The sequence below is a fragment of the Poecilia mexicana genome, unplaced genomic scaffold, assembly GCF_051168715.1.
Source record: "Poecilia mexicana isolate PSO_F unplaced genomic scaffold, ASM5116871v1 scaffold_10, whole genome shotgun sequence".
Lineage (NCBI taxonomy): Eukaryota > Metazoa > Chordata > Actinopteri > Cyprinodontiformes > Poeciliidae > Poecilia > Poecilia mexicana.
In genome coordinates, this window is record NW_028263379.1 from 25,765,101 (window position 1) to 25,790,891 (window position 25,791).

Genomic DNA, 25,791 nt, shown 5'->3' on the forward strand with positions numbered 1-25,791 from the left:
TGTAACTTTTGTACCATAAATTTACATACACTATGGAAAGACAAGCTTTTCTTTTCCATCTAATTAAATTTAATATCAAAAAGTGGAAAAACAAATGGTAATGTATCTTTTTTTACAGTATATGTACATATATATGAATTCAGACATACCTACATATTTATATTCAACTGGGTACACATTAATATACAATCAGTGCTCCTCTAATGTAATATTCAGATTTTTTTAAATCAGTTTTACAGGATAGTGTTGATTTTTAGAAAAAACTGACAAAATAAAACATTTCCGTTTCCGATATTGGGCATTTTTTGCCTAAATTTATAATGGATCTCATTGTTATGTGTTGTTTTTTTGATCCTACAAGCTCACAACGTCCTCACGCTTCTTAAAAACGCATAAAATAAACACTCAGCAGACAAAATAAGACTTTTTTTTAATGTGTGCATGATACTGCAATGTAGAAAACAAGTTACATATACAGTGTGCTGTAATAACTACATCAGAGAAACAGGCTATGCTTTGATTGATTTACAGTATAGACATCACATACTAAAAACAAAGATAGCCAATCGGCTGGAACGTTTCGATCGGTTTTATGGCTATAAAACCTGCGGCCAGAGAAAGGGAAGAGTCTCTGGAATGCTATGTGTCAGCATCTGTGTGCTCACTGTGTGCGTCACAAAACTCATATTCCTCCGTTTGTCTCCGACTATTATCCTTACTCGCAACTTTGCCATTGTTCATGGTGGCAGGACCCTTCCGCCCAGCATCACGGTCTGTCTGAGTCGGATTTGTTTCTTTAGTCGGGGTGCTTTGTTCATCTGGAATATCTGAATCCGTGTCTCTGGCATCCGTGTGTCTGCTGAGATCACCTGTGGGATTTGCAGGTATTTGACTCGGCATGCTCTGGTCAGAATCCAATTCCGAATCCTTCCCTGCGGCCGGATTCTGGTAAGTGTCGGTGGTGCTGCTGGAGTCGGAAATGTGCTCCTTCGCCGTGTCAAAGGATCCTGTTATGACGCTGTCGCTGTATGACTGACTCGCAATGGTGTCCGTCTCAGAGAATGAAACATCGAAATAGCGACTGTCTGTGTCACCAGGGCAGTGACTGTGATCCTTCTGACCATAATCTCCCTCAAGATTCATGTCCGTCAACATTTTCCCAGAGTCAGTCTTGACCGAACGAGCTTTCGCCGCCGTACTATCTACGAAATCAAAGGTGGAGTGCGTGTCATTCGCACTTTTTCTGTATGCAGTATAGACGTTCGATAAATTCTCCCTCTTTAGGTTGGAATCACTGTCTGGGGAGCTTTCAATTCCAGCCAGGACTTTCTTCAGACTCTGAGCTCTGTCGATGTACAGCTGGCACAACTGGGAATCGGGCATGTGGCTTCCATGGATCTCCGCCAGCTTCATGTACACCACATACAGAGCTTTAGGGTTAGCTTTGTCCTCCAGAGCGGCTGCCAGTGCTAAATAGAAGTACCCCGCTGCATCAAAAGCATCCTGCAAAGGTGCAGAAGGGAAGGGTCAATTAACATCATTTAACCTACACACAGCGCTCCAGCTGTTGTAACTTCAATGTATCTTATTGGAACTGCATGTGATGTGATCAACACAAAATACAGGAAACAGTAAAAGGAAACCGCCTTAACTAAAATTCAATTAAATTGGACTAAAATCCAATTAGATGTGGACACTATGAATCTGACCTTTTTAGAAAAGTGGCAAAAAGAAAGTCATTGTTTAAATATTACCTTTAAAAATAAAAAAGGAAACGTGAAGAAAGATGCTGTCATGCAATGAGACCAAAACTGATGTTGCCTTTTAGTCCAAACATGGAAAACTAGCTGTGCTGATCTACCTAAAGACACCTGGGAAGTGAAATTTTTTAATTTCCTGTTTTGCCCACTAGGTGTCACTAAATTCTGAGATTTGACATTTGGGGGAAATCAAACAGGAACATCACGTTGTTTTGACTGCAGTACCTTTAATTCATGTAACGTAATGTTTCCTAGCCTGCAGTAGATTTTAGTGTAGTAGCGCGCCTCTGTGGGGTGCTGCAGAGCAGGCGGACACAGGGAAAGGGACTTCAAGTAGTTGTACTCTGCCATCTCGTACTGCTGAAGATTGTAGTAAATCGTGGCCAAGCGGTGATATGCAGTCCTCTCGTTTTCACGAACTCCTGCCCAAGAAAAATAATTGTGCGGTTGAATCTATATCTGCACTACATGGGGCAGCAAAGAGGCAAAAAAAGAAAATAAATTAAAAAAAGAAGAAGCAACGCTTACCTGTTTGGTTAGCTATTTGAACGGCCAGTGTTGCATACTGCAGAGCTTCCTCCTGCTCTCTTTGATTCATTAGTAGCTCTGTTAATTTACTTAACAAGCGGAACTCTGAATGGACGTCTTTGATGCTCCGTGCAAACGGTAGACTGCCGTCCTGAGGGCCAAAACGATTTGTTTTGTTAGAGAGAGGAGGGGGGAAACAAAGAGAATGCCCATTCTTACCACAGCTACTGTAGAAATTGCTCGCTCGTAATAACGTTGCCTTGAGACAAACAAAGCGTAGCATCTCTACTTACTCTGTAGAAAACCTCTGAAGCCATTCGGTTCCTGTGGCCCTTAAAGTAAACGTCTCCCGCCTCCTCGTAGATGCTCAAAGCAAAGTGAGGGTCGTTCATCCTCAAGGCTGTCTTCACCGCTGCCTGTCAAATACTTTTGTTATTCCCTGATTCAAGATATAATTTCAGTTGTAAACATGTGAATTTCTTGGAGTATTTGCTACATTTTATTGAAATTAAAAAGAAAAAAAACAGAAAAAAAAAGTGACTATCAAATACGCAAAAGACCATGAGAACTTGCACATATGCACCACTTGCAGTAAGGGCAAAGATTGCTCAGGAATGTTGAGCGTCCAGATTCACTAGACGCCAGTGCTGTGACAGAACAAAGGGCTGAACCAGGAAAAACGAGCAACTGAAAAAACAGTCTACACTTTAATATTTAACTTCCTCCTTACCTGCAGGTACATGTCAGCCAGCTCGTCCTCCTGGATGAGGTAATAGATTCGTCCCACCTGCAGCCAGGTCTCTGATTCTTCCTCTCTCTTGCCCAGATCGATAGAGATCCTCAGGCTCTGCTTGGTGTAATCAAGTGACTTACGAGACGATCTGAAAAAAAGAAGAAGTAAAACACAGAATAAAACACACAAGTTTGAAGAAAGAGAAACCACTTGATGCGAAAGACACGAAAGGAAATTACTTCTCCGTGTTGAGTGAGAGGTAGAGGCTGCTGAGTTTTTCCAGATACTCTCCTTCCCGTCTCTTGTCCTTTAGCTCTCTGGACACTGAGACGCAATGCTCATAGTAAACAATACTCTGACAGTAGAGCAGCATTTCGGCGTACAGGACACTCAGAAGCTTGGCTACCACCATCTGACCTGCAATAAACACAAAACAATCGGGATGTAGGCAAAAATGGCGACATTTTCAGAAAATGACACAGCAGGGAAAATATGTATCGACCACATATATTTTCTCAGCAAATATATTTTTAATTGTGCTACTGACAATGTTTATTTTTCTTAATGTATTTCAAGCACACATGCAATTTGCAATATTTTATATCATAAAGTAAAAAGATTTATTCAGTTTGCTATTGTAATCAACATCCCAGAAAGCTGTTAATCACAAAACCTCTCCCCCCAACACAATATCTTTACACTGTGGTTGTGCCGATGCTTACTGTGCAAATTTCTGGCATGCAGAGCAATTAGCAGCCCCATTTCATAGCATGCCCTGATGTCCTGACTCTTCCCTCTGTCCTTGTAGCTCTGCCCGAGCCAAAGATACACCTGAACGTGTTCCTCATCGGTCGGACTCTCCCAGAGATCCAGAAAAAGGCACAGAGACCTAGAATTGGTGGGGAGGGAGGGAGCATGGTAAGCAAAAATTAATTTGTCCCTGTATTGGTGCGATATTCAAGGTGCGATCCGGCTTTTCACCCCACGGCTTCCGAACCATCCACCCTCCAATTAAACCTCCCCGCTACGTGACCTTGAAGTCTTGAAACACTGACCTAACCAGAAAGCGCTCGGCGAGGAGGTTCGCCCCAGAGTCCAGCGCCAGGCAGCCCAGGTTGGCCAGCGCCAGCGCCTGATTCCTTTGGTTCCCGCTCTCTCTGGAGATTTCCAAGGCGGAGTGAAGATGCCAGCCTGCCTCTCGGACCCGACCCCGATGCCTCAGGCACAGTGCTAAAAGGTTATGGATGACTCCTTGCTGAGTGGGACTGTCCGTACTCTGTTTTCACCAAAAAGAACCAAATCAGACGTTGCTTTGGGAAAATAAACAGCTTCTAAGTACTTTTTTACCGACTGGATTCCTCACCTGTAGCGATGTGAGCAGTGGTTCCAAAATACTCTGAGCCCTCTCGGCCTGGCCCGTCAACACCAGCAGCCAACCAAGTAGCACTGAAGCCTCAAAGCCATCTTCCTCATTGATGTGGCTTCCCGTCTCCACGGCTTGTTGAGCGCAGCGCACTGCTTTGTCCAGCGCACCGTACTGCTGGTAGGTCAAAGCCAAACCCAAACAAAGGTCCCGCTGCATCTTTATGTCATCACCCTGCTCGGCTACGGCAAGGGCCTGCTGCAGGTAAACCACTATCTGAGCGGGGAGCAGCGAGGTTCCTTCCTTCCAGCACGGATTCAGACGGACGGAGTTCCTGATAAACAACTCGATCCTCTGGAAAGCGTCACGAAGGGAATGGTCTTCTCTTGAGTCCAGGCTTAGGGAGGCCAACGCTAAGTAAGGCATGTATTTGCGATGGTAGAGCCAGCTCAAGAGCCAGTTGAGGTCCAACGGTTGGATAGGTCCGCCTTCGGTGGCCGATAGTGTGGCTGAAAGGAACTGAAGTCGCTCGAAGAAAGGCAGCGTGTCTTCTGTCTTCTTAAGAACCAAGTAGAGGCTAGAGATGAGGTAGCAGACGCGAGCCTCCAAAAGCTTGTCCCCCAGCACGACGGCTCTTCTCAGGAGGAGCTTCAGCAGCTCAACTTCGTCTGAGGACATGAAAGCATGGCAGGGAAGACAGAGTATTAGGGCACTGGCCTTCTCCAGGATCTGGGGCAGCTTATCGGACATGCGCTGCTTCAGGTAGATGGCAGTGAGGTTCGTGAAGAGAGCCACGAGAAGCGGTACGTCGGAGAAGCCGTTGACGCCAACACTCAGAGCTTCCTCGTAGTATACTCGTGCCTGAGGGGGAAAAAAAGAGTCATGATTAGTGTTTACTGTAATAAATTGTCTAAGAATGTTGCTACAGTGCCTTGGAAAGTAGTCATACTTCTTAAACACTTCATTGTGGATACAATGTTTCCACACTGTATCCACAAAGTTTAAAGGTTGCGATTTTTCCATTTAGTCTCCCGAGTTAATCTAAGAAGAGGAAACAAATATTTGTGGAATGTCTCTAAAATCTTTAGAAACGGGTAAACTCAGGATTTTGCCCTTTTCTTCAAGGTCTGTCGGACTGGGTGAATATATTTAGCTTCATTCGTCTTACTATCAGCTCTTATCATCAGTATTGTTCATGTTGAAGACAATACATATCAGTTTGTCCAAGGACAAAAAAACAAAAAAACATCTAATTTCAGTGTCATCTGATTAGAGGAACTTCTTCCACACTCTGTTTCTCTGACAGAGTTTGTGGAAAACTGTAAGGTATGCAGTAAGAACTTCATACGCCTTTACTTTTCCTTTTTGCCACTCTTTCATAAAGGTCAGGATTCTGGCCTGCACACAACTAATAGTTCTCCAATAGGCTCCAACCTGACCTTTGACCTCTGCTGCTCCACCAGAGCAGGTCCTCTTGGCTACTTCTCTGATTGGATTGACGATAGAGACGAGGTAGCAGACCTCACGCTAGGTTAAGTTTGGTTGTTACTTCACAAAACGTTAAAAGGCTCCAAGCGTATCAACACTTTCGATGAGGCACTCTCAGTATAGCATAAGACAGAGTTACTGGAAAAAGCTCTTTTTATTTTGAAAAAAAATAAAATGTAGATTCTTGTTTGCTTGATGTTCCAGATACCTGGGAGAACTTTAGCTTTCTGGCGCAGAGTCTGCCCAGGACAAAGCACGCACGCCGATGTGCCCAGCGCATGCCCAGTCTCTTGGCGCACTCCCTGACACTCTCAAGATGTCCGGACAATTCGTCCTCAGTCTTCTCACCGAAAGTCATCCACAGGAAGGAACAGTGCAGGTCGTACAAGGGCAGAAATTCATCCTGGAAGACACACAAAAAAAAGGGCATGAAACTAACTATGTCTTCATTTTCTACTGACTCATAAAGAAACATTTTCTACTGTTCTCCCAGCAGGATAACGAGACATTGTTTGTTTTGTATAAATCTCGGTATTTGGGCTCGGACGTGACGTCATCCGCATTCTTGCTAATGTGTTGTGTAACAACACACTTTTAGAAAGCCTTTAAGGCAGTTCAGGAAGCTGAGCTCATGAGTTTGTGGATAAGTACACTAATGGTCCGTCTAGTCTGCATGTCATAATGATTCAGGGCTTTTGCTCTAGAGATTTGCATATGTCTGCACTCGCACAAGCCAAACCCGCCTGTGTTTCTAACCCGGTTGACGAAGCGATGAATGAGCAGCAACTTGGCTCACCTGGAAGTGTTCGTGGTTCAACAGAGCTAGTGTCGGGTCGCTCAGCTCCGACTTCTCCCCCTCCCAGCTGTTCTCTTCCATGAAGAGGGGGGGATCCTCCTGAAACTCATCCAGCTCCTTAAACGTGTCCTCCAGATTGAAAGAGAGCCGCTCTCCCTCTCGTGGCAGAGGATTGAGGGAATGATAGAGGGACACGCGTGGCGAGACGACGGAGATGGAGGCGCGGGGGGACGACTGGTTCTGCGTTGTCCCGTCGCTTCTGTCGGACATCAGGCTCTGACGGGCACTGGAAAAACCCTTGAAATCTGCGAAGAAGTGAGACGAGTGCGTCAGCTGCTGAAACAGTTTGTAATGCACGTTATCATTTCTTCATGACATTACCATGCTTTGGCCGATTCCGTATGTACATGAAGTCGGCCTCGTCCAGCCTGTCTGGAAACACATAAGGTAAATCAGCTCAAGCTTTCTCTTACCAGATGAAGAAAAAAAAAACAGTTTCTAATGAAAACACAAACATTGAAACAACAACAACTGTTCTGGAAACATGCTCAAAAAATGCATCAAACAAAATAGGAGTAAAACATCCTAAGAAAATTTGCTGTGGCACAACTATCTTTGGGTTCTATTGGTGATTAAAAATAAAAAAAAAGAAAAACAAATGGTGAAATCCCTTAACTGATCCAGTGGTTCCTTTACCTAGTCTGTACACAGAGCTGATGTCTGACGAGAAGAGTCTTTCCAGAAGGCAGCTCTCGCTCGGCTCCGAGCTATACGGGTTAACCTGAGCCAGGCTGGCCTTCTCCTCCTCTGTGAGAAAGACCAATTGTCTGTCTCTGTGAGAAGCAAACAAAGGAGGCATTATGATTGCATGCATCTTCCCGGCATCATCACCCACTCCATGACTGAATGACTGACAAGCCAGCAAACCCACTGTACTGCCTTGAAAATGTATGCATACCCCGTGAGCCTCATGGTGACCACAGACTGTTATTTATTGTGTCGGTGGTCTGGTCACAAAAACCAAAGGTCTACAACCCGACATGGTAAACGGAAAACGTGCTATCGGGACGCTACACTGTAGCAAGGACAAAATAAAGCCGGTGAGGCTCGATGGAGGGTTAAATCAGCGGGAACTAGTGGAAGAAAACCTGTTAGAGGTTGTGAGGCCCGTGAGACCAAAACTACAATGGCCGACCCTACAATGGGAGGGTTAATCTTAGTCAGACTCAAAGGAGAGCATCTCATCTTTGCACAGCTATTTTTAAGTTTGTAGAAGGTTCCCAATTAAGATTTTTATCTAGACTATGATTGGACTGTTTAAAAGAATATTTACTTTTGTTATGGGTAAAAATCAGGTCCTAACGCACAAACCGGGGAGAGATGCACCCCAAAAGACCTGCACCTGTTTTTGCGTCAAAGCATGATTGTACAGAGTATTTGTTCCATATTTATTCCAAAGTCGCTGGATGCAAACAGAAGACCCACTTTCTGATTTTTTTTTATTTCAAACAAAATTTGAAAATTTTAAAAACACAAACGAAAATGCAAACATTTTAAGCTGTGTGAATCTTGCAATGCCTTATACAAATGATAAAAAAAAAAAAACAGCCACATCTCATCTCATAATGAGCATGAGATGAAAAGAGGCCTGTCTTATGACATTAAAATGTATTTTCTTACAGGGGTTTGGCGTTCAGAGGCTTGACGTGGGCCCTATGAACAAATCCACTGCGTCCTGTGGACGTGTGTCTTCCAATGAAGACGGAAAGCCCCCGCATCAGCAGACCCTGGATCTCCACCCTGTCCCCTTGACTCAGCTGGAGCTCATCTGGCCCCTCTGGACTGTAGTCAACGATGGCTTCACACGAACCGGTCACTGAGGAATCGGACAATCGGTGCCGAGGGGAAAAACAGATGAGATGAGCTGGAGCTTGCAAAAGCATTCGGAATATGAATCTAAATCGAACGGCCAATTCATGCAGGTTAACGCTGAATATCTGGAGCAATCAAAGGATACGCAGAAAAGCTTTACCGATTGCACTTTCAAACAGTTCCTTTTCTACTGGTGAGCATCCAGCTTGGCCCGGATACTTCCTGAGGAACCACCTGACCGAATAGGAAGTAGAAAATATTGAAGTCAAGCCAACTCCTGCACGAATGTTCCTACTTCTTGTTGGCCTTTAACTAAAGTTTAATAAAGAGCGTGTTATATTGAGAGGCTGTGTCGTCTATTAACCCAAGACCGAGGCGGCTTCTCCGTGGAACTTACTGGTAGAAGGGGTAGGGCAGCGGCTGCATGGCGTGGACCGGCACCTGGCCGTGGTTCCCCGTGGCGAGCATGGTGCCCTCCCAAACGTCGTCCTTCCCCGTATCCCTCACTATCAGCAGGTCATTCTTTTTAAACGACAGCTGCTCCTCGTTGTCTTCGTCCTCCTCGCTCCTGGTGAACAGCGCCTTGGCAAAAAAAGAGCCTGCAGCAGGAGAGGAGAGAGCTTGTGGCAAATGTGCGAAACGTGGATCCGGATGCATGCAGAGGTTTTCAGTGATATCGGTTTGGATTAAAATCGTTGTGGTTGTGGATTAGCTTTTCTGTAGCAGCAACTCTGCCCTCATTCAGTCACAGATGATGGATGGTGTATATACCCTCCTATTAAGCTAATGTAATTTTTATCGCTATTTGCCAGCACTGCAGTATTTTCACATGGTCCGTGTAGCTTTTTGTCTGGAGAACAGTGATGTCTTCTCAGTAAACTGGTCTCCACATACATGGATATAAGTTGTTTAAATGTAAAAAAAAAATAATAATAATAATATCCTGAGTCTGGAAGTACATTAAAACAAAAAAAGTCAGCTACCAAGGAAAGCAACATACCAATGAGACGCAAAGAAAAACTTTGCCAGCGTAAATTATCCATTTACGCTGGCAAATGGATAATTTTGACTGTTTACTTAAAAAGCTACATTTTTGGATGGGAAAAGAAATCCACACTCTCAGAGCGAGTTTACACAACTCAAAGCTTGAAAAGCAGCACACAGGAATGAACCAGCAGAGTCGAGCACTGGGATCGATCAGGCTCTGATTATCATAACACAGTTTCACCTCTAAAGGAATAAAGAATATTTCGTGTTCAAGACAGTGAGAATGTTAAAAAGGTCACTAAGAGAGAGATTGGGTCAAATTAGTCAGTCTCTGAATAAGGACGCATTAAGCAAGTACTTTAAGTCTGAAATCTGAAGGTTTTGTACCAGCCACACTTTTAATATCCAACATGGCTCCCTTGAATGAAATACCCGCCCAAGTAAAACAAAAGTGTTTGCACTTCTACTGAATCGTACCTCACCGAATCTTTTACCCACATATGACTACAGAAAATATGTCACTCAGCTTGTTCCTAAGGCATTTAGATAAGATGCAAATAAACACATTACTATTAGTTTATATTGCTAGCAATAGTTAGTCTGCATCCTGAGCAAATCCCACAAGTTTTCGAGCTTGAAACAGAAACACGATTGTTTTTTTAAACTTCACACAATCAACCAAATCCAAGATTTGACTCGGGAGGTAAAATGATCACAAGTGCATTTACACACAAGTGTCTCCTGGTTCACTGTTGCAAGTAATGCATACCAAAAATTATTCTGAACACCACAAAAGGCAGACCGAGTATCACCACAGGCATTTTCAACACAGTCTGAGATTCGGCGACTTCAGTTCTGCAGCCATGTTAAAATTAAAACCATTTTACTATGTCTAAAAGTTTCAATAAGAAAAAACACACACACATTTACCTTTTCTATTAACATTTCATGTTATTGGAAGTATTTTCATACATTCAGTACAGTCCAAAAAAAAAAAAAGAAAAATCAGCACTGCTCACCTTCCTGAAGCAGAAGCCCCAGGTAGAGGGTGGCGAGATGCTCCTCGTCCACAGTGACGTTGATCTCTAAATCACGAAGCAGCTCCGCGTCCAGCCAGAAAGACTGGTCACACAGGAAGTTCTCCAAGCATCGGGCAACAAAACCTGAACCGCAAAAACAGACATAAAAAAACCCCAAAAAACACTGTAGTGCAGTGACATAAACTAAAATCTTACTGCCAGCAGGACTTGGCTAACCATTGTTTAGTGTTGGAAATATAAATAAGCAAAATTCAGTAAAAGCATACAAATTAAACTACAACTGAATATCTATCAGAAGGAGGTCTGAGTCCTACCTAACGAGAGGTAAGTTGAAAACTTCCAGATCTCCTCCACCGTCTTAAACGTGAGCACAAAGATGTCCTTCTCAGCATGAACAGAGACCAGACGAGCCGACAGGTCCTGAGGAAAGAAGCTTTCGGGTTTCAGCTTCCAATCGATCATCCATGTGTCGATTATAAGCTTTAATAATTCATAAGGTGATATATCTCCATCTGCCTTATGTAGTGTATGCTATTATTTCCAACGATCTTCACAGAAAGAAGGGAAAGTGCAGTAAAACGTAGTAAAACCATTTGGCCTCACTTGAAAGAGCTGAGTGATGTCTTTGCTGTTGCTCTCCACCACTCGGAGTCGTGTGCGCAGCGCCTCCTGCAGGGACTGGTCTGGATTGTCGCCGGAACGCCTCCGCCCAGTAAACCGGAGCACGATTTCTGTGCAAAAGATACGTGATCAAAAAGCATTGATGGGAGCGAGGTTTTTTTTTCTGATTTTGTCACTTAAGATAAAAAAAATAAATCAATGGAAACAATAACATTTTCTACATTAGAAAGAGTTTACACTTTTCAAGACTACATTATAGGTGCTTTGTGAAAGTTTTAAGTTATTTGCTTCGTGTGCGAAACAGCAGTCCCAGGAGTAATAACGAAACCATTAGGCCTCTTACTGGACTCCATTTAAATCCATTTCTCTTGACAAACCTGGGGGGGGATGTGATGGATGAAGCCGAATGGCTGACTGAGCAAACATCAGCAGACACACGAATGTGAGATTCATCAGAATCCGTTTCATTCATGAAAATGAAATCCATGGGAAGCGCCTTCATCGATGCACTAGTTGTGTTTTCCAGGGCGCAAGACCCAACAGGTGAAGTGTGGGGCTTCTGGTGAAGCAGAGAGGAACTCTACCTGAAGAGAATTTCTCCCCGACTGAAACTTTACTTCCTCGAAGGAAGGCCTCTTTCTTCTTCCAGTAGCTCTCGTGTTCCTCTCCTTCTCCTGAGTCTCCAATCGGACCATCCTCTTCCTCACCTGTTCATACAAAAGGCTAACATATAAACCTTGTTTCAAGGTGACGTGCATAACACGTGGAAGGAAACATAATCCTTTGTTCGCCGTTTCTTAAACAACATCCTTAGATTTTTCGCAGGATAGAAATCTTTGTTGCATGTGAAAACAGCTAACTTGTTTTCTAGCGCGTGCACAGGACGGCGCTAACTCAGTTCTAATCGCAATTCACATGTCTGACTGCAGTTTGGATATCAAACTCAAAACATTTCCAGATGACACAGGATGGTAATCTCTACTTGATACTAAAAACAGTATCTCTGGTTGGTGTTACAACACACATAGGACACCTAACGTCTTACCATTTTCTCACTTCATCCAATATCCTTACATATTCCAACAACCTCGGCTTAATCTGTAATCTATTCATCCAATACTTTTTATTTTCAGTCATGCACCTCAGTGCACACATGTGGTTTTGCACGTTTCAAACATTTAGTGAAATTGGAAAACTTAACAATGTGGCATGTGTGGATAGTTTTGCGAGGCACCGTCAGTGTCTGCCGGACGGATGCGCACGTCACGGGTTGCTGAAGCTTATAATTTCAGCGTTAAAGCGGTGACGAGCTTCCCATGGCTCGCTCCATTGTGCAGCAGAGAGGATATCCCAAAGACTTCCTCGGTTTGTGACCAGAGGAGGTAAAGAAACGCTGCTGCTCCTGCTCACATGAACCTCATGTTTCTACGCCGAGCTAATAAAGGACTTCGCTCGAATCGACAGAGCTTTCCTGTCTTCGCCGCATCGCTGCCGTACCTTGAGTCATGATGTTGTTGCCTGAGAAGCGTTCATTTGTTCCTCCAAGACCGTACGGCGGTTCCCTCCAAAGAGCATCCAGCTCAGCAGGGGAGATGTCTGCAAAACCAAATAAAACAAACAAACAAACCTAATGGAGTAAAAGTCAGTTTCTTCTATTGTTCATTTTAGGCGAAGAACTCTTGAAATGTTTCAGAAATGTTTTAATATCTTACCAATCCCTCTTTAGGTACTAGTTTGAGCATGTAGGGTTTCTGCCCCCCTCACCTCGCCTACATGTGTACAGTAAATATGAAGCCACGGCCAGCAGTCACTTAGGTCAGTTTGTCTTAATGTGAAAAGGAAACAGAACCCTTGCTTTGAGCCAAATTAAGCAAAATCTGCTTATCAGCACTTCCAAAGCTCATTAACACACTAAATAGGAGTTTTAGCCTAGGAGTTGGAATAGTTTCTGACAGAAAGCAGATTTAACATGACCTTTACGAACTTTAGAGTTATGTTATACCCTTTATAATAGGGGTTTTCAATAAGGTTGTGTATACATTAAATGGGATATCAATGTTAAATCAGAGGATTATTTGGCCAGCTCCTGGATATAGCTTCACTGAACAGACACTGAATCTGAACATGGATACAATCTGAGTATTTTTCACAAAAGTTCCTGGGGGAAAAAAAAAAAAAGTTTTCAGGATTGGGGAATGTGTTAAGCATCACTGGGGTCATTGAGGTTCAGCCACGGTTAGTTTGGAGATTTGTCAGTAGGACACAAAGCACACACAGGTACTTACACTGATAGGAAACCCTTCAGATGTCCCTGTGCTTGACTCCTCAGACACTTTTGTGTCAGAGCAATGTTTCACCAAATACATAATGCAAAAAGACGTCTATTATTAATTTAATTTCCCTCTTTTAACATGCTTTGTCAGTGGAAATCAAAGAGAGAAAAAGGCGAACAATAGAACTTTATCATCCAGATGCAAAGCGTTCACAATACAATGGGGAGGGGGGGAGCAAACACAATATGCAACATGACATTATGCCAGAGAGAACAACAGCCTATTCTTTCCATCGGAATGGAGTTAGCACAAACGCACGCAAAGTTACGCTGATGCAGTGCAGGATCACACCATGCCCTCTCCTTTTACCTTCTTGGCTAAGCGTGTTACCCATGCCGCACATTGACCTATGTCCCTGCCTATCTGAACGCAGCGGTCCGTGTCATGACGGCAGAGCACAGAGAGCGGGCCGGGGACCGACCTGTGAAGGAGGAGAGGCAGACTTTGATGAGCGGTCGACAACAGGACGAGCTGAGGAACGGTCTGCAGCAACAAGACGCCATCTGGCCCAGGAGCCGGCAGCTCCCAGAGATCAATGCCATCCCATCAGCTTCCCTCAGCCACTTTAGTAACAACGCTATCTCTCTCCCCCCTCCTCTCTTCCTTTCAACTGCCCAAGCCTAGCCTCCCTTCCTATTTCTGTAGTCCCTTTTCCTGCTCTGCTCACACTACCGGTAAGTGTAAGCAGGACCTGTCTCTACAGTCCCCTCTCTTCTTCTTCTTCTTCTTCTTCTTCTTCTCCTCTATCTGTCTGGGACTGCTCCTCTTTGTAATATTTCTCTCTCTTGCAGCCTCCATCTGCCTCCACCTACCCACCAACCTCTCCCTCTCTCTCTCTCTCTCTCCCTCTCTTTCTCAGTAGCTGCCCAGAGAGTCAGTCGATCCACAAAGCACTCTTTGCAATTGGTATTGTGTGTGTGTGGGGGGGCAGGCCTCAGTGAAAGTTTCCTTATGATTCGCCCGTGTGCGAGAGTGAGAGAACGCACTGAAAGTGTGTGTCATAACAACAGCGTGTTTGTTGCTGAGGTGATGTACTGCTGACCCACTGTAAGGCAATGCCTGGGAGGAACGGGCTGCAAGGTCAAGTGAAAGTGGAGGTGAGAGTCGCCTGGCGGCGCAGACAGACAGCTGGATGTTCCACACAAAGGAGCATCATGAAAGTTATGCCAGCTGTTGCAGACGTACATCTGAGCAAATCAGACTACCAGTGTAAGGTTAATATAGTTCAGCATTTCAGTTCAACAAGAAAAAGTCACAAATTGCTTCATTGCACACAGAGGGATCTAATTTATTTGTTCATTTTGATGATTGAACTAAACCCCTAAATTCAGTATCTCAGGGAATTTGAATTTTACAAGAGCAACAAAAGGACTTTTTAATAGAGAAATACTTGAACTGTTTTTCCATGCACTATAAGGTATATGCACTCAATGCTATATTACTCTCCCTACTTCTCTAGGGTGTAGTAGAGCAACAGAAATGATTGACCAGTGTACTATATGTAAAGAATAAAATCCCACCGTTAGTACCGTTAGTTATAGTTCTGTAATGAGACGTGAATCCCTTTGGTAAATAAACTCCATTTGATGAGCCTTCCAAAATACCAGTTATAGAAATTGCTTTGAAAATTGGATGAAGAGCTGAAATATGTCAAGAAAAGCCTGGAAAATTATTAAAAATATTAGCCAAAGTCACGGCATTCTTATGAGTCACCAAAGGTTGTTATAATACCCCAAATTTTTCATGCATTTAGAAGTACGAGTAGAGACCCTCCTTCGTTCAGGAAACACTAGTTCTAGTACATACAACCAGTGGTTTGCAACTCTGTCAAAAGAGGTTCCAGATTGGAAAAACAAGCTGCTCTACTGATGAAATCCATGTCTGTGTTCATTGGGGTCTCCTAGAAATAAATTCGGATGTTATAACTTAATACACAATAAATTAGAGAGATGAGTTTTTTTAAAGCTTCTTATAACAACCATATTTACTTAGAAAATGTGAGATTTTCTAAGTATCATCATGTGGACCCGTATTTAAAAAAAACATTGACAGGACTTGGAGGTTTTTCCTTTGTTGTTATATCACATCAACAACAAAAAGGGGGGGAAAAAGAAGCTGTTTTCCTTTGTCATTTGCTTCAGATTGAAATTTTATCTACTGAAGAAATTTCCGACGAAGCCAAATGTGAAGAGGGTGAGTAACTCATCCTGTAGCTTTACATCAGTTACTTTCCTAATATGTCACCATTTCTTTTGAGTATCACTGTCAGTTTTAATTGTGCAGCCATTGAAGAAGTGTGGTGTTATACTTAAAAAACAAACAAAAAACATGAAGATGCTTCTTACAGTTCTAGCATCCAATTGCTTTCCTTTACAAGAGCATTTACAAGAAACATCTCCATAAGTTCATGGATTGAGGGGTGAAGCAAAAGGCAGAATAAAGTGTTTTAAAGAAAAGCAAAACGATGTGACAAGATGAATCTGCATTCAACTGCTTCTGCCTGCAATTCCTATTGCCTTTGACGACAAACGTAAACTTTAGGGAACACAGTGGGGTGAAGAGACACAATAAAACTTAAAAACTAAATGGTTAATAATTGAGTCGACATTTAACTGCTAGCTGGTAATTCTCCGTTGCAGCTTTCTGCAAAGGCAGCACGTACGTGTCACATGACTGTTCCGCCCTTGCAATTAGAGCCACACCACTGGTCCGCTTAACTTTGTTAGGTATTCTGAAACGTATTTGGAGTGCTGGAGGAAGCAGGGATAAAACTCACACAGCTGTGGGGGAAAGAGCAGACTCCGGCTGAGATTAGAGCAGAAACTGTCTTGTCATTGTTTGCTTAGCTATCCCGCTAATCTCTGGCGCCTTCTCACAAGTGGAAAGTACAGTAGATTTCTAAATGGGCACGTATCAAAAAGTTCTAATTCTCTTTTTCTGTGCTTTTTTTGGGATCCCAGTGATTTGAAAAACCTGATCATTATGGATTTTATTTGAAGATGAGTGTGTGGATTTTATTTGATGAGCCTAGAGCATACATTTAAAACAGAATAAAAGAGCACGTAACTGCACTCAGCCTCCGTTACTCTGATACTTCTAAATAAAATCCAGGACAGTCAACCATCCTCATTAGTAAAACAGAGTCCATCTGTTAGTAATTTAGTCTCAGTCTGAATACAGCTGCTGAGTGAAGGCCTCGGCGGGTTTTTTTTTTTAAAAGAACATAGTGAACAAACAGCACCATGAATAACAAGGGTCCACAGCTGTCGTGGAGACAGCGACATGATCACCGTCTCCACGACGGGGATAACGTCGTGGAGAAACTCAGAGTTGAGCCAGGGTATAAAACAGCATTCCAAACAGATCCGAACTGATCTGCAGCAGCCAAGAGGCCCCTGGTAACTCTGAAGCATCTGCAGAACACCACAGGTCCACTGGAAAGATCTGTCAAAAGGATAACTAATAGGATAACAATCAACAGATCTGGTGTAAAATAGTGAAAAGAACATCCTTGTTGAGAGAAAGTCAAAAGAAGTTCTGTCTGCAGTGAAGACACAAGTTATTTAGGTGACACAGCAAACATCTGACAAGATCAAAATGTAACTGAGACCTACATGCAAAATGTGACATGTAGCAAATCAACCAACCCCACAAACACTCTGAACAAAAACCATGTTGAAACACGGAGGTTGAAGCATCATGCTATGAGGATGCAGTTTTGTTTGCTCCAGTGTAAAGCGCTTTGAGTGGTGCTACAAAAGTTATCACATAGAAATGGCGTAAAAAAAAAAAAAAGAATAAAAAAAAACTTCTGCAGGCTGCTGTATCTATGAAAACTGAAGGGAACTACTTCTCTGAATGTGATTTCCAGCAACTGAAGTGAAATGCAGACGGTTTGTTCCTCTTTTCGAGCCTCAGCTCTCTGTTCACCCCCGAGCGCAAGAGGGTTGATATCCTTGCCTGGGATCGGCGTTGTTATCTTGTTTACGCGGCGGGCTGAATGGTCACGGCTGAATCTGTGCATGGGTATCCAGTGAGGCAGAACGCTTGTAAACAGCTGCAAGGCGTGCCAAGGCAGATCCCGACGCTCTTCTGACTGGCCTGCTTGTTTTCTCTCGGGGGAAGCGGATGGATAATCTAATAAACACAGACTTCTCAAGGTTGATATGTGCAAGTCACATGCACAGGACCTTTTTTATGGGCAGGACGCAGTGGCTGCACAAGGGTTACTGATAACCTCTCTAAAACATGCTTTTAAAGCAATATAACCTGTTCCCTACTGATGTTGTAAAAGTCACAATATCCTCTTTTTGAAAAAAAAAAAACCAGTGGAACCAGCTGCAGAGTCACAATCGTCTGCTCATCTTGCAGATCTGTCAGGGTCACTGACGCGCGACACATCTTTTAGTGAACGGGGTTGCCGACCCTAAAGCCTACCTGCTATAAACAACCATCCACTCTTCACGCGCCGAAAGCCTGCGCTGCGACTGTGACACGACAATAACGCTCGACCTAACGAGGAACATATGGCGAACATACGGCTGCGTTCGGATGTTGCTTCCTTGAGGTCGCTCTCTCTGAACGTGTGCGCGCAACATGTGGAGTTTGTGGCGGCGGAATATGTGCAAACAAGAGAAAGCAGAGGGTAACATGAGAGAGGAGCCCGGGTCGCTAAGTTTAGACTAGACCCCCCGTTTGCCCACTCGCATGCCTGTGTGTGGCCGAGACAGAGCAACTCTGAAGGGAGATTCCCCGTAATGCTGCACAGCGTTAAAATAAACTCTCGAAGCAAAACTGTGAATTTCTGAGGCTTTGTAGAGTTTTCTTCCTCATTCTTTTTTTAATCATGCAAAATCAGAAGAGAAATGATTACTGTAAAAGAAACTTATCTTCTCTTCTTTGATTTTCTTTACAGACATTATCAAGCCACCAGTGAAATGAATATTCAGATAAAATCACTACTCTGCACTCTTTAAAAAAAAAAAAAGTTTACAGCTGGTAGGCTGACAACAGCTTTATGGTCATGTGGCAAAGTACAAAGTACAGCTGTGTTTACTCAAATGGATCAAGTTTTGGACAACAGAGTGAATTTGGAGTTGAATACAATAAAATAAAAAATAAAAAAAATGAAAGCCTTCTTACCTCTGTGTTACTGCCAGCTCTCCCCAACTCAATTCATTCCTCTCATACTTTCCAGGATTTCTGTAAATCTCCCTCTGTCTGAATCTCGCTCCTCTATACAGCCGCCATTACAGCTGCTGACTGTGCTGTCAATCCCCCACTGTCAAAAGCACAGAAGAAAAACAGACAGAGAAAGAATGTGTAAATCGGTAAGGGTGAGCTGCTGTCCTGCATGTGTGTTTCTGCTCCTTTCACAGAGAGCATGTCAGTGAGTGAGGAAGTTTTAGGCTGTAACTCCACCCACACGTTTCTTTGGGACACCGGAACGGCCCATATTTTCTTCCTTGCCCTCATTCCCTTTGCAGACACACACACACACACACACACCACACACACACACACACACGCACAGGGCAAACATGTGAACCACGAGTCACTGAAAAAAAAAGTAAGATTATAAAACAGCTGAACTTTCATGCAGCCATTATACAATGAAAGACCAAACACTTCATAATCTGCAGCCTTTCTTCCTCGTTCTGCGCTCACCAGTGGCACCAGCTTGGTTTGACGCTCCCCATGCGATGTCAGTAGATTACAGCAACAACCAGTCAGCTGACGCGCACCGTTGTTGGACAGCCACCTGTCTAAGTTCCAAGAATGTAATGCCTTTGCACTTACCTGTCTGTCAGGCTACACACACACACACAAACACACACACACCTACAGGTGGCATTCCACTAATTTTACTTTGATGCCAAGAAATGTGCTATAATTAGCTTGCATGGCTGTCGAAAAAAATGCTGAGGGAATAAAAACAGCAGCTACCTCCTGTTGCCGACTTCATATTATAACTATCGTTCTCCATGAAGGCAGGGTAATTATCCCCAGGCTGGATTTGCTTTGGGGTTTGTTTTTTTTCTTTTTCTTTTTCATTTAAGATGCTTTGTTAAACTCTGGAACTGACTGTACTCATAAAATAAACTGTTGAAGAATGTGTGCACATTTCATCAAAGATTTTAATGAATGTTCCCAGACAGAACCTGAATAAACTTCAGTGACAGCAACAGCAAAGGCATGGAGTTCATTAGCTGCCTCAGGGGGAAGCCTAGCTTAGCTTGCCCATATAGTTTTTATCTTCAGCTCCTAAACTAGTCAAAGCTGAATTTTTGCTTCAGGACAAAAACTTTAATACTAACCAAAAGTCTAATGACCATTCTTGACTTTTACAGTTTGTATACATTCATTCAAAACACAACCCACTCTCTGTGACCTCTTCAGAGGTCACAGAGTCCAGGCACAGAGTGCATTAAGAGATTCATGGTAGGGAAGCACAGTGTAGGAGTGTGGGCAGAGATGATCTCTGATGAGCTGGGTCTTCACCAGTTTCTTGTTTTGGTAGGTCATTCTACACATACAAACAAAGACAACATTACCTCCAAAAGAAAAACAGCGGGCGAGTGACTGGGTTGAAACAATGGAGCAATAGATTAGGAGGAGAGCTGCACACCAGCCTTGCTGCTCTCTGCTGGACACTGTGATGTATGAATGAGGATAAGGGTTGACTGAATCAACGTTGGGCTGCACGGTGGAACAGCTGACAGCACAGTTATACTCCCACTTATTCCTACAGTCTTCCTGCTAATCTGTGTGCTAAAAGTATAAATTTGTGTGCTAAAAGTATCTTCATCCTTCGTAGCAGGATAGCAACCTGTCCATGGTGGATCCTGCCCCTTGCCGGGTGACCACCTTCCTCTCGACCCTGTGTTACAAATATATTTCAATATATATTCCTTTTTCCAGTGCATGTCCCTCCAGAATCCAGCATGTTGGAACAAAGTCACTCTGAATACATCAGCAATGAACTCCCCATGTGATCATGCAATTGGCTATGCAAGGCTGCAGGACATGGATCATTTATTCTCTCTCTCTCTCTTTCTGTGTGTGTGTGTGTGTGTGTGTGTGTGTGTGTGTGTGTGTGTGTGTGTGTGTGTGCGCGTGTGTGTGTGCGCGCGCATGCGTGCGTGTGTGTGCGTGCGTGTGTGTGTGCGTGTGTGCGTGTGTGTGTGTGTGGCCTTGTTTTTGATACAGTATAAAGATCATTTTCCAAACAAATACTACATTGTGGGGACTGACTGCTCCTTATGGCCCAGACCCCAGGAGAATAAAAACTTGTTTTGGGTTAGGTTTAGTACTAAGGTATGAATTGATTTTAGGTTTGGGTTTAGGCATGTACTAGTAATAGTTAAGTTTTAGGTCAATGCAAAGTCCTTGTGAAGATAGGAAGACACACTATGTGTGGTGAGAAAGACAGATATGCAAGTATTTAATAGCAATAGAATTGCAATAAAAATGGGTGGAGATTGTAGTGTAACATTACACTGGGAATTGTATTTGTGTGTGTGTGTGTGTGTGTGTGTGTGTGTGTGTGTGTGTGTGTGTGTGTGTGTGTGTGTGTGTGTGTGTGTGCATGGTTGCGATTACGTTCCTCTGTGGATGAACAAAACGCAGGGATTGTGAGACTTGATGAAGAATGTTGCTGATCAGGCCCACTGATAGTGGACACATGGCCTCGGTGTGACTCACAAACAAAGACAACATTACCTCCAAAAGAAAAACAGCGGGCGAGTGACTGGGTTGAAACAATGGAGCAATAGATTAGGAGGAGAGCTGCAGAAACACGATCGTGGCTCTGTCATGCGATCAGTAGCACCGTTTCTGCTGATTGTGCCAGTTTTATATCACTTGGCAAACTCGTGGACTAGCAGTAAGACAGCATCCCAAAATGTGTTTTTTTTTTTTTTTTTTGTCAGCTATGGACGACTGGCGCCTTTGCAGACAGTGACAATGTTGTGTTGACATGATGGCCTCTTGCCCTTCTGCCTCCCGTGAACAGGAAGGCTAGCTTCCTGTTTTGCTGCCGCATCAGTTTGGTGGACAAAAGCACAATGAGGGATTGACACAGGAGCACAATTACAAACTAACTATTTCAGGGACTGCCAAACAATGAGTATCACTCATGCATACATTCAGCTAAACCTCATTTGAGTCGTTCATTACCAATGACAAGCATTACAATCCCTGATCAATGCCAAACCAGCAAACAATCAAGGTTACCTTTAAAAACAAGTATCCAGGAGAAAGCATGTGCAACTTTACACTTGAGAAAGTAGCCAACAAACTTTGCATTAGAATAAAAAAAAAAGGGTTACGAGGATAGAAAGAGGACTTATGGAGCTTCTGAGTCCAGATCCTGAGAAGGTAAGACTGCAACTGAGGGAGAACGCTGCGCCTCTCATATCCCGCCATTGTCCAGTTTCCGAAAAGCTTCGGAACGAGGGCTTCCTCAGGACATGGAGAGAGAGCAACTTGGCTGTTTTATATAAAAAACAACACTGGCCTAATTTAGATTAGGTAAAACTGAAAAAAAAAAAAAAAAGCTGGAACACGTTCGTCATTTAGCACATGTTCATCTTTTTACATGTGGCAGACGGATACAAAGGTGAATTACGGCTGAAGGTGTAATAATGCAGTCAACATCAAAGCTACTACAACTTAGAAGGAAGACTACTCGTCTTCAGAGGTCACAGAGTCCAGGCACAGAGTGCATTAAGAGATTCATGGTAGGGAAGCACAGTGTAGGAGTGTGGGCAGAGATGATCTCTGATGAGCTGGGTCTTCACCAGTTTCTTGTTTTGGTAGGTCATTCTACATATACAAAGAGTCTGGACTGCAGTTAGCATGACGTAGACACTGCTAGCTGACGATCCACTGACGACTGGAGTGAGAACATCCAGGTAGGGGGGAGATGTTAAGCACATTGTTGACTAATATTGAGTTGATTTGACGCAGACCACTAAGGATGTCCAGTGAAGTTCAATCGACAGAGGGGTGACGTTTGCTCTGTTAGGCATATTGAAGAACAAAGGCACTGCCTCATTCTTAATAATCTGCAAAGGTTTCATAGCACAGGCTGGGAGATCAGGTAGGATGGCATTGTGACCAGCAATTTGCCAAAATTGTTACGCCGGACGCTGTAAGTTGCACTTGATTTTAAACTTTGACTTGGTCACTCTTAAAAAAAAAGGAAAACACTTTGTTATTAACCATTAATTTGTAACTGAGGTTCACGCTTGACATCCTTCCGGAAGGTGAACTTCTGATTTTGCTTCCTCTGACTGGTTCTCTTCAAATATTGCCCTGTAGTATTCAATAAATTTATTGAAGAATTTATTCTTCAATAAATTCTGACTATTTGTCGCTGATGAAGCAACACATTACACAGCATGATGCTACCACCTCCCTACGTCAGTAGGAACAATGTGTTCAGGTCGGTGTTTAGTGTTAGTTGCATGCAGGCCACAAATTTACACTTTGTTGTCATGTCATGATATGACATTATTCCAATTGTTTCCTATGTCCCCTAAATGGTCTGAGATAAACTTTTCCTTGTGACTTTCCAAGTGCAATTTTTATAAAGGGTAGATTTGTTAAATGTTTATTTATTAACAGTTTTCCACATGGTAACTTTGAAGCTACATAATATCTTTCTTCTCCTCTATTATTCACTACTTGGTGTCTGTCTGTCACATTTAATCCTGATTAAAACAGTGTATTATTACCAACATGTTTGGGCTAGTAAAGAGACAAGATCCGAACACTTTAAAATAAAACAAATCCTTCTGACTGGCGCTGTTCTTTAAAAGAATTAGCTGTTAACTTCATGTTTATTCATCTGCATTTCCCTTCGTCAATCCATCTCAGGGCTGTTTCATTTCTCAGAGTTGATGTTGCATTCAACCGGCTTCCAGTTTGAAGGCTGAGGTACCAACAGCGGATGGGTGTTGCACTGTTAGATGCAGATCTTTACGCATCAGTACCCATGAACCCATTTAAGTAAACAGAAGGCAAAGCTACAAGTGGATAACACTTCTGCTTTTAGTCATCAAATGCCACAGACTAGAAAAGGAATAGACAAATTACAAGAGCACATTGTCTCCAGAGTTTTGCTTTAGCTTTCCAAAGCCAGTAAATTGCTAATTATTATCCTTCAAAAGTGTTTCTGGCATTAAATAAAGTATTTTACAAAAACTGAGTTGCACCGTTTTAGATTTAAATTTGAATATAAAAATAAAAACTAATAAACAAAACCAGCTTTAAGTCAGACTTACTGTATATTGTTGTGATGTGTGCCGTAACTTCAGAGGACGGTTTCAGCCCATCTAACCTTTCTTTAGCAGGACTTCATCCGTAAACAATCCAATTAACCAATTTGCTTACGTCTGTTTTCCAGAAGAGGGCGGTGTCATAACAGTTTTAACAGGAAACTCTGCCGAACACAATGGAAACATGAAGCTATAAAAAAAATGAAAATGAAAAATAAATATCTCTTCCTCTATCAATTTGTCATTTTCCTCACAGATCATTGTCGTAATTTTGATCTTTGAAAAGCGATTTGTATTACACTGACTAAACTGATTAAATTTCAGCTGACACTGATAATAACTCTGCCATCATCAGTCCAAGTCAGACGATTGATAATCTAACACTTCTTATCGTGACTTTTAGGACATTATTTTTCGACGTCGCTATATGAGCGAGGATGAAAGTGAGAATAGTAAATCCAACGTCAGAGTCAGAGTAAAACCCGGAAGAGTGGGGTTCTTTTCACAATAAAATCACAGTTTACTTTATTTTAATTTTCCTTTTTGTCACTGAATTGTGAGCGAAGAATAAAAGTTCCACAAAGCTTAAATGGGGTGTTCGAGACAATTCTGATTAGGCCCCGAAAGTTTATCACATTGCACTTTTATTTTTAAATTATTATCATTTTTTTCCTCATGTGGCCCTATTTGTGTATTTAATAAAGCTGATGAATGAATAAACGATTGCTCTAAAAGCTAGAAAACACAACCTCTCAATTTAAATTGTACAGGACCGATTAAGATAAAATAAAACAAAAATCTCCAAATGTAGATAGATAGATAGATAGATAGATAGATAGATAGATAGATAGATAGATAGATAGATAGATAGTCTGTCTAGTTGACTCTCTCTTACAACCCCCCTCTCTCTTTCTCTCTCTCTCTTTGTCTGCCTGTCTGTCAATCACACCCAATCTTAAGCGACTGCGCCCTTATTTTGAAAGGTCAGTGCGCACACAGTATCCGGACCCAGTATTGACAACGCTTGAGAGGCGCACGCACGGGGACACGCCGGAGGAGCGCGGCGGAGCTGGAGGAGGAGTAGGGAGGGAGGAGGCTGTATCTGGCGAGAGTAAAAATGTGAAGGTGGAATCTAAGTGAGCAGCGTCGTTTTCTGGTCTGTAGAATCTCTCTGACTGGAGAGAAAATAATAATTATTATTAAAAAAAAACAACTAAAAAACACACACACACACAGGAGACCTTGGCACAGCAGGAGCGGAAGCTTTATTTGGATCCTACAGCTGATTACGGCAATAATCCTCGCTAAGAATTCTTTGTTTATATTTGCGCGTCCCTCTTTCTGCCACCGTCTACACCTTCACATGCAATTGACTGGAAGGAAGGAGCGGTGCCGACAGTGAGGAGGATCACAACCAGCGATTGCAGGATATTGCTTTATTAAGTGCACAATGTGAATATCTCCTCGTGCTTTATGGGATTATTTTTGGCCGAAGCAGCTTTGTTTTGGAGAAGGACGCATTGGGCATCATGAGTTCCAGTGGTAAGTCCATTCTCGCGCGCCTTATCTCTCCGCTTGGAGTGCAAAGACAATGTAAACAATGATAAAATAAATAAATAAATCAATCAATCAATCCTATAGGAACCATGTATGTTATTTTGTATTTAGTGGATGATATAGATAATTAGCATCTTTTTTTTTTCCATCACAAAATGTAGCATTTCTATTATTTACCGACTATATAAAATAGTTTATTTTGCAAACATTCACACAGAAGAAAAAAGAAAGGTATGATTATGCATCTAACTCGGAAAAGGTTAAACACGGGACTTTAAATACATCCAGGGGTCAGAGTTCACCCAGAAGCATTTCTCCACTTCTTCACTGCACAGCAGCAGCTTGGACGCTCTCAGTGTCTGCCACCTCTCTTTCACCTCCTTCTGGGAGACCACTTTCAGCTCTTTCACACTGTCCCTGCAGGATCAGC

The 25,791-nt window shown here is 42.8% G+C and overlaps 2 protein-coding genes across 7 annotated transcripts in view; one reads left to right on the plus strand and one right to left on the minus strand.

Moving 5' to 3' along the window:
• Nucleotides 1–413: 413 nt before the first annotated feature.
• On the minus strand, nucleotides 414–19,038 carry sh3tc2 (SH3 domain and tetratricopeptide repeats 2). 3 transcript variants are annotated; one of them, XM_014974302.2, is made up of 22 exons: nucleotides 18,664–19,038; nucleotides 12,686–12,784; nucleotides 11,773–11,895; nucleotides 11,171–11,298; nucleotides 10,882–10,987; nucleotides 10,547–10,690; nucleotides 8,938–9,139; nucleotides 8,701–8,774; nucleotides 8,349–8,544; nucleotides 7,365–7,501; nucleotides 7,050–7,100; nucleotides 6,669–6,973; nucleotides 6,081–6,275; nucleotides 4,385–5,245; nucleotides 4,077–4,297; nucleotides 3,744–3,910; nucleotides 3,261–3,438; nucleotides 3,019–3,169; nucleotides 2,582–2,704; nucleotides 2,289–2,439; nucleotides 1,986–2,182; nucleotides 414–1,503 (listed from the first exon to the last, which is right to left on the minus strand). In XM_014974302.2, the coding sequence occupies exons 2-22, from the start codon at nucleotides 12,693–12,695 to the stop codon at nucleotides 640–642; spliced, it is 4,584 nt and encodes a 1,527-aa protein (XP_014829788.2). In that variant the 5' UTR covers nucleotides 12,696–12,784; nucleotides 18,664–19,038; the 3' UTR covers nucleotides 414–639. The 3 variants fall into 3 exon arrangements, with proteins under 3 accessions (XP_014829788.2, XP_014829785.2, XP_087865852.1); XM_014974299.2 differs by lacking the exon at nucleotides 18,664–19,038 and adding an exon at nucleotides 13,943–14,822; XM_088009726.1 differs by lacking the exon at nucleotides 18,664–19,038 and adding an exon at nucleotides 13,831–13,960.
• Nucleotides 19,039–24,812: 5,774 nt separating this feature from the next.
• Nucleotides 24,813–25,791, plus strand: part of ablim3 (actin binding LIM protein family, member 3) — a 67,879-nt gene continuing 66,900 nt past the window's right edge. For all 4 annotated transcript variants that reach the window (XR_015764496.1, XM_088009729.1, XM_088009730.1 and 1 more), the window contains exon 1: nucleotides 24,813–25,346. Coding sequence is in view for 3 of the 4 variants with exons in the window: in XM_088009729.1 (XP_087865855.1) it covers nucleotides 25,334–25,346 (13 nt within the window). In the remaining variant the exon portion in view is untranslated. The remainder of the gene's footprint in view (nucleotides 25,347–25,791) is intronic.